The sequence below is a fragment of the Ipomoea nil genome, unplaced genomic scaffold, assembly GCF_001879475.1.
Source record: "Ipomoea nil cultivar Tokyo-kokei standard unplaced genomic scaffold, Asagao_1.1 scaffold0706, whole genome shotgun sequence".
NCBI lineage: Eukaryota > Viridiplantae > Streptophyta > Magnoliopsida > Solanales > Convolvulaceae > Ipomoea > Ipomoea nil.
Genome location: NW_017617134.1, coordinates 889,010 through 898,442, shown reverse-complemented (window position 1 = coordinate 898,442; position 9,433 = coordinate 889,010). Strand labels below are relative to the sequence as shown.

The window sequence follows — 9,433 nt, the reverse complement described above, 5'->3', positions numbered from 1 at the left end:
TTTCAAAATTATCAAAGTACTTTCCTTAGTTTCCAAAATTATTTTCAAAAATTTCAAAATACTCTCTTTAGCTCCTAAAATGATTTTCAAAATTATCGAAGTACTCTCTATCTTTTGCTCTTAAAATAATTTTTGAAATTATATCTTTTCTTCCTAAAATGATTTTCAAAAATTTAAAAGTATTCTCTTTAGCTGCTAAAATGATTTTCAAACCTATGCCCAATATTTATATATTTTTTAAAATAATTAACAAATATCTACTAATTAAATTGAGTTAATACCCAAAATGATCCTCCGACTATTAGCTAATACTTAATTTTGTCCCAAAGTATTAAACGTACTCAATTTAGTTATCTTACTATTAAAATAGCATCGCACCCAATGTGGTCCTCCGTTACAATTTCTGTTTATTCACCGTTATTTTGAGGGCACAAGTGTTATTTTAGTTGAGGCCAAACCCATTTCTTGCTGCTCGCCGCTGCTCATCCACCGAACTGCCACCTGCTACACCGGAGCTCGTCGGAGGGAGGTCTGCTACGCTAGAAGGTTGCCGGAACACGGTATACAATGTGTAGATTACATCTGTAGTTGTTCCGATTGCAGAGGAATCACAAGCAGCATCAAAAAATCTGGATAATGCATAATCTGGAAAGGAGGCAGATTGTGAGAATCTGTTACAATCGTACTCAGAAATTGTGCGAGGATGCAGAAATCAAACAATGAACCAATTCCATATGCAAATGTGAATCAAACATCAAATCAAACAATAACAGATGCAAATATGAATCAAGCGATGTCTAATGATGCAAACTTGGAGTGGAAGCAGAGTAGGGGAATCAGAATTGTGAGAAGGAACATATGGTCTCAACTAAGCAAGGGAGACCAATTATCAAATTCAAGCAAGAGGAATGGAGAAGATTAGCAGAAAAGGGTGAAAAACTGACCATAATTGGACGATTACTTCAGGATCGTCTCCTGATTTATCAAGTTAGGTCAAAATTCTGCCAGAATTTGGGAATTTCATGCGAATTCCAAATTGGATTGCTCAACTCCAAGAATATCCTAATTAGATGTGCGGAGGAGAAAGATTGTGACCTAATTTTTGCAAAAGTTTAGACGATTATCGAAAGTAAGCTTCTAAAATTTTTCAAGTGGGCGACAGGATGGAGTTCACAACGTGGTCTTCCATATGCGGCGATCTGGATTCAATTACCGCGATTTCCGTATCATTTAATGGATGCGCAGATTCTGAAAAGGATTTGTGCTTCGATCGGCTAACTCCTAGCTATTGATTCGGCGACGAGCAGACGATCGAAGCCGAGTATCGCTAGGGTGAGAATCGAAGTTGATTTGCTGAAGCCGAGGATTGATAAGGTTTGGATTGAGGTGGAAGGAGATGAGGAGAGTGGATTCTGGCAACAAATTTTGTATGAATTTGGTCAGTGTGGGTGAATGTCGAAGAGGAAAAGGAAGTAGAAGGCCGGAGACAGTGGTGAATATGGTGGAGAAGGCGGCGGAAGGTTGAGGAGGAAGGTTCTTGACTCGCGTTGCAGACCTCTCCTCCGATGAGCTCCGGCGTAGCAGGTGGTGGTTCGGCGGATGAGCAGTGGCGAGCAACAAGAAATGAGTTTGGCCTCAACTAAAATGACACTTATGCCCTCAAAATAACTGTTAGCAATGGTAACAGAGGACCACATTGGGTGCGATTTTAATAGTAAGAGGACTAAATTGAGTACGTTTAATACTTTGGGACAAAATCGAGTATTAGCTAATAGTGGGAGGACCATTTTGGGTATTAACTCAATTAAAATCTATATGAAATCAAATTTATTTATTATAATAATCTAATATATATTAGCCCTGTTTGGTAAAAAATTGGCCTATAGGTCAATTTTAGCTTATTTGACCACTATTAATTGTTTGATTTAGTTAAAATATCAATATAAAAGTTTGATTAATTAGCTTTTTGCAACTCTAAAAGGCTAAAATTCAAAAAGCTACTCCAAGCAACTTTTTCAATTAGTTTTTTGAGAAAAGAAATTATACCAAACAGCTATCAACTAACAGCTAATTTACCAAACACTTTTCTACAATCAGCTAATGTTATCAACTATTTATACCCACTAATTAACACAATCAGCTAACATCTAACAGCTATTTTAATAGTAAGAGGACTAAATTGAGTACGTTTAATACTTTGGGACAAAATCGAGTATTAGCTAATAGTGGGAGGACCATTTTGGGTATTAACTCAATTAAAATCTATATGAAATCAAATTTATTTATTATAATAATCTAATATATAATGTCTACAAATATTATTATTATTAAAGAATATAAGAAACTATATGGTGGATACATGTGCATGGTAACAATAATGGAAAAGATAACAGAAGTTATGAGCTAAAGAGAATACTTTGAAAAGTTTGAAAATCAATTTATGAGCTAAAGAGAATACTTTGAAAATTTTGAAAATCATTTTTTGAGCAAAAGACAATACTGTGAAAATTTTGAAAATCATTTTATGAGCAAAAGACAATACTGTGAAAATTTTGAAAATCATTTTATGAGCTAAAGAGAATATTTTAAAAATTATTTTTTGAGTAAAAGAAATTACTTTGAAAATTTTAAAAATCATTTTATAAAGTAAAGAGGATAATTGAAAATTTTGAAAATCATTTAATGAGCTAAAGAGAACACTTTGAAAATCAATTTTTTTTTTTGTTTTTTATTTTTAATTTTTAGCTAAAGAGAGTACCTTACAAGTTTTGAAAATCATTTTATAAAGTAAAGAGGACAATTGAAAAATTTTAAAATCATTTTATGAGCAAAAGAAATTACTTTTAAAATTTTGAAAATAATTTAATGAGCTAAAGAGAATACTTTAAAAAATTTGAAAATCATTTTATGAGTTAAAGAGAATATTTTTAGAATTTTGAAAATCATTTTATAAAGTAAAGACGATAATTAAAACTTTTGAAAATTATTTTATGAGCAAAAGAGAATACTTTGAAAATTGTGAAAATCATTTTATGAGCAAAGAGAATACTTTGAAAATTTTGAAAATCATTTTACGAGTTAAAGAGAATACTTAGAAAACTTTGAAAATCATTTTATAAAGTAAAGATGATAATTGAAAATTTTGAAAATCATTTTATGAGCTAAAGAGAATAACTTGAAAATTTTGAAAATCATTTTATGAACTAAAGAGAATACTTTGAAAATTTTGAAAATCATTTTTTTGAGTTTAAGAGAATAATTTGGAAATTTCAAAAATCATTTTATGAGGTAAAGAGAATACTTTAAAAAATTTGAAAATAATTTTATGAGCTAAAGAGAATACTTTGAAAATTTTAAAAATCTTTTTATACTTTTTATTTATGGTGCATACGTATGTAAATTGTAAAAGAATACATATGTAAATTGATAAATGAGGAAAAAGATACTAAAAACTCAAAAATCCACCTATGTAAATTGTAAAAGATTTAGATATCTAAAAACATAATAAGTTTCAATCATGGTTATATCCTTGATTTTGTCTATTTTATATATGCTAATAAATGTATACGTTTTTCATTAAATGTTGTACACTTCAACTATAATAGGCAAAAGTACCAGTACACCGTTACTATTTAGTTGTAACATTCATAACTTCATAATTATTCCAATACACCTATATCTATCATATCTTTTTCCTATTCTTTAACTATCATTTTATTAAAATTATTATATAATTACTTTAATTGTTGATTATATTTACCAAGACTATTTGGTCTAATGGTATCAGGTTCCGAACCCAGACTCAGACTCTGTTACCAAACTTATGCACACGACTACATTCAGCCATGCACACGACATACAAATTAATGTTACACGACATCTGTCCTCACAATCTTCTATAATATAGTTGTCCTCAGTTAAATACACTTATACACACACACACACACACACACACACACACACACACGCACACGCACACACGCACACGCACACACGCACACACGCACACACACGCGCGCACACACACACACACACAATCAGTGTTGCAAAAATCGCGCCTAGGCACTAGGTGGTCGACCTCCTAGGCGCCCTAGGCGGTCCCCAGGCGCCTAGCGATTTTTTCAATATTGCACAAAATACACCAATATATGTGGGTATTAACTTATTATTTGGATTATTTATAATAAAAAGAAAGTACAAATTATATCAAAATTGTTTACATTATTATTAAACACAATATATATTTTTTTCTCTATTATTTTTAAATATGATGATTAAAATTTACTACTTTAAAAAATTGTGAAATATAATATGAACTATAATTTTTAATTATTTACATTTATCAAATTTTTAATGTCGGGCATAAATTTTCGCGTATCGACATATCGCACATACAAAATGCTAGTTTTAAAAAATACCTCTAAAAGTGATTTAAAAACTATAAGTACAAAATCACAAATGAAAAAATTCAATGAATTAAAATTACATATAAAAAACTATTAAAACATCAGAAAGTAAACTAATGGTAAAGAAGGGAAATTAAGGCATTTGAAAAAGGAAAAAAAGAAAAACAATCATAACAAAAGAACCCAAGAAAATAAGGAAAAATTGAAAAAAAAAAACAAAAGAATTATATAAAAGAATGTTAAAAATTGTTTGAAAACATTAAAAAAAACACTTCAGCTTTGCCAACATTACTTATAAAATGAAAATGTAATATTTTTAATAAAAAATTTAATATTTTTATATCAAAATATAAAAGTATTACACTTTTCTATATAAATAATAAACATTTTATTTCTAATTACTATTATATTTTTTAGTATAAATATTACATTTTAATCTTGACTAACTTATTTCACGTGCAAAAATTTAAAAAACAGTTTCACACAAATTTTGACAATCATTATTATGTGGACCATGGTCCACACAAATTGTGTAGATCATATTTTGTATACTGTAAAATAATGTACATTCAGTACGAAAATAATGTACATTGTATGTAAAAATGTACATTATTTTTGTACTGAGTGTACATTGTATTGTATAATATACATTTAATACAAAAATAATATACATTTAGTACAAAAATAATGTACATTTAATATATTAAAGTTCATTCCACACAATAATTTGCCAAATTTTTGCCTTTTAAAAAGTAGTGCTAGTAATGAAGAATTATATATACATAAAAAAAAGTTAAACCCTCTCAAGTCTCAACGCCTCAACGGATTAATTTATGTAGTGCTAGTAATGAAGAATTATAAAAAAAAAAAAAAAAAAAAAAAGTTAAACCCTCTCAAGTCTCAACGCCTCAACGGATTAATTTATCTATTGAGGGAGTCGGTGATAATAAGTCGGCGCCATGGTATCTCTCCGCCACTCGCAGCCGCCGATCTCTCGTTTTCTTGTTCCTCACTCTTCTCATATTATCACCGCCTCTCTCTTAGAACAAAGACCGTTGGAGAGCTACCTTAGATGGCTGTGATTTCAAAAACATAAGACCGTTGAAGCGCCTATTCCACAGCTTTAAATGGGGCGCCATCTCAACTCTTCTAATCGGGCTTGCTCCGTTGTTTATAGATACAGAGAAAGATCTCAGAGAGAGTTGGAATAGGAGGAGGAGGAAGGAGTGCGAGATACCCAGAAAGAAGAAGATTTTATTTTCCGAGGCATATCTGAAAGAATAGCTTCAAGACATGTGGTTCAACAGCAAAATAGAGGAGGTAATCATATATCTGATTTCGAAGATTTTATCACTACTATGAGTCTATGATTCTTTAATCACGCTCGATTGGTGGGTTGATAAAGGTTATTTGGGAGTCTTGATTTTCTTGCTTTTCCGATTTTTGGACTCGTTTCACCTAATCCAGGGCTGGGAGTTGTGTTCTTGACTGCTCATGAACTGTTTGATTTATTTCATATTGGTCTCTTGATTGGGTTTTTTTTCAATCTTTCTTTTCATGGGTTAGTAATGTGTTTCTGAGTTGATGTATGAAAACTAAGATTGTTAGAAGTCAACTTTTATGTAAATTTATTTGATTTGGAGTCGTTAAGATAAAATTCAAACGATGACACTCCTGTCCTTGTAGATGAGAAACATTCTGTGTTAAAAAGCCTTTTTTTTGGGTGTTTGTTACCTAATGGAATGCGTTTCTTTCAATTTTTCTGATTTGATGTATGAAAACAAGGAGTGTTAAAAGCCAATTAGTCTGTAAATTTATTTGATTTGGAGTAATTTATAGATCAGAACAGAAATATTCTTTGTTAAAAAGTGAGATTTTTTGGGTGTTAAATGATGCTTAGGACCCATTATTAATTATTGTATGCCATGCCCCCCACCCCATTATCATGCTTTGTTGCTGTAAATCTGAAGTTCTAAAGAACTTGTCCATTGTCTTAATCTCTTGATTTGCTGCAGAAATGTATTGGTGCTGTGAATGTGGATGGAGTTGCTGCTGCAAATGGAGGTGCCTAGAAAGCCTCCTTCTCAGAAAAGAGCTTCTGTGAAGCCAATCAAACCTGAAGCTGTGATTGTAATCAGCCCTGACACTAAAGAAGAGGCAAAGGAAAAGAACAGCCTCTGCAGAAAGGCAGCAGCTGAAGATTCATCTAGAAAGACTTATGAGTGTAATGGTGATATGCATGTAGGATCTTTAAGTTTTTCCAGAAGGATGAATAGTTCTGCCAATCTTGCTGCAGAGACTCCAGCACCCTCAATAAATAGACAGGGTTCTTGGAATCAACTTTCAGATCAGAGGAAAATGCAAGCTAAGAGTTCCCAGCCTCCTATTAGGAAGCCTGCCTTGATTGGACAAATGAGAAGTTGTGGCATCAGTCAGGTATCTAATTCTTTTTCCAATAAATAATCATGTTTTTTAAAGCTTTACTTTTCCTTATTGTGCTGTTGATTTTGGCTGTGTAAATTCATGTTAACCAATTTTAACCTCCAACTCCAAATATAGAATATTCAATATTGTGAGTTGAAAATATAACCATGATCAAGCTTATATGAATATTCAATTTGAACCTCTGCTTACTGCAACTCTAACTGCTCGAAGCAAAGGTTGATTGAGACTCATTCTCTGTTGATCTCATCTCTGTTAATGAATGGAAGTCTTTTTTTTCTGTTGATTGAATAATTGGAGTTCTCTTTGGATTTTTATTGTTTTTGCATAGGCTGCTTGTGGACTGAACATTAAATTACCAAAGGAGAAGATTGAAGATTTTGATGCTGGATATGTGAAGAATGAGTGGGCAGTTGTGGAGTATGCAGAAAACATTTACAAGTTTGGCTACAAGGAAGCTGAGGTAACATCTTCTATCATTTATACTCTTTAATTAATGAATTTGAGCTTCTCTAAATGTTAGATGTGTTGTATAGCGCTAGATTCTAAGTTTGATTGTTCTAGTAATTACCCAAAATCATTTTCAAAATTATTAAACTACTCTCTTTACCTTCCAAAATCATTTTCAAAATTATCAAACTACTCTCTTTAGCTTCCAAAATCATTTTACAAATTATCAAACTACTCTCTTTAGGCTCAAAAATCATTTTCAAAATTACCAAACTACTCTCTTTACCTTACAAAATCATTTTCAAAATTACCAAATTACTCTCTTTTGCTTCCAAAATCATTTTCAAAATTATCAAACAACTTTAGCTTCCAAAATCATTTTTAAAATTACCAAACTACTCTCTATAGCTTCAAAAATTATTTTCAAAATTACCAAACTATTCTCTTTTGCTTCCAAAATCATTTTCAAAATTATCAGACTACTCTCTTTACTTTCCAAAATCATTTTCAAAATTATCAAACTACTCACTTTACCTTCCAAAATCATTTTCAAAATTACCCAAGTACTCTCTCTACCTTCCAAAATCATTTTCAAAATTAAACAACTACTCTCTTAAGGTTCAAAAATCATTTTCAAAATTATCAAACTACTAACTTTAGCTTCCAAAATCATTTTCAAAATTATCAAACTACTCTCTTTAGCTTCCAATATCATTTTCTAAATTATCAAACTACTCTCTTTAGCTTCCAAAATCATTTTCACAATTACCAAACTACTCTCTTTAGCTTCCAAAATCATTTTCACAATTACCAAACTACTCTCTTTAGCTTCCAAAATCATTTTCAAAATTATCAAAATACTCTCTTTACCTTCCAAATTCATTTTCAAAATTACCAAACTACTCTCTTTACCTTCCAAAATCATTTTCAAATTTATCAAACTACTCTCTTTACCTACCAAAATCATTTTCAAAATTATCAAACTACTCTCTTTGGCTTCCAAAATCATTTTCACAATTACCAAACTACTCACTTTAGCTTCCAAAATCATTTTCAAAATTATCAAACTACTCTCTTTACCTTCCAAATTCAATTTCAAAATTACCAAACTACTCTCTTTACCTTCAAAAATCATTTTCAAAATTATCAAACTACTATCTTTAGCTTCCAAATTCATTTTCAAAATTACCAAACTACTCTCTCTACCTTCCAAAATCATTTTCAAAACTAAAAAATTACTCTCTTAAGGTTCAAAAATTATTTTCAAAATTACCAAAGTACTCTCTTTACCTTCCAAAATCATTTTCAAATTTATCAAACTACTCTCTTTACCTACCAAAATCATTTTCAAAATTATCAAACTACTTTCTTTAGCTTCCAAAATCATTTTTCAAATTACCAAACTACTCTCTTTTGCTTCTAAAATCATTTTCAAAATTATCAAATTACTCTCTTTTACTTCCAAAATCATTTTCAAAATTACCGAACTACTCTCATTTGCTTCCAAAGTCATTTTCACAATTACCAAACTATTCTATTTTGCTTCCAAAATCATTTTCAAAATTATCAAACTACTCTCTTAAGCTTCCAAAATCATTTTCAAAATTACCAAACAACTATCTTTGGCTTCCAATTTCATTTTCAAAATTACCAAACTACTCTCTTTAGCTTCAAAAATCATTTTCACAATTATCAAACTACTCTCTTTAGCGTCAAAAATCATTTTCACAATTACCGAACTATTCTCTTTACCTTCCAAAATCATTTTCAAAATTATCAAATTAAATTACCAAACTACTCTCTTTAGCTTCAAAAATCATTTTCACAATTACCAAACTACTCTCTTTAGCTTAAAAAATCATTTTCAAAATTACCAAACTACTATCTTTAGCTTCCAAATTAATTTTCAAAATTACCAAACTACTTTCTTTACCTTCCAAATTCATTTTCAAAATTATCAAACTACTCTCTTAAGGTTCAAAAATCATTTTCAAAATTATCAAACTACTCTCCTTTAACTTCCCAAAAATCATTTTCAAAATTATCAAACTACTCTCCCTTACCTTCCAAAATCATTTCAAATTTATCAAACTCTCTTTACCTTCCAAATTCATTTTCAAAATTACCAAACTACT

At 30.4% G+C, this 9,433-nt stretch overlaps 1 protein-coding gene across 1 annotated transcript; it reads left to right on the top strand.

Moving 5' to 3' along the window:
- Positions 1-6,446: 6,446 nt before the first annotated feature.
- Positions 6,447-7,341, top strand: LOC109176388. Its single transcript, XM_019325824.1, has 2 exons — positions 6,447-6,842; positions 7,180-7,341. The coding sequence occupies exons 1-2, from the start codon at positions 6,447-6,449 to the stop codon at positions 7,339-7,341; spliced, it is 558 nt and encodes a 185-aa protein (XP_019181369.1).
- The last annotated feature ends 2,092 nt before the right edge of the window (positions 7,342-9,433 follow it).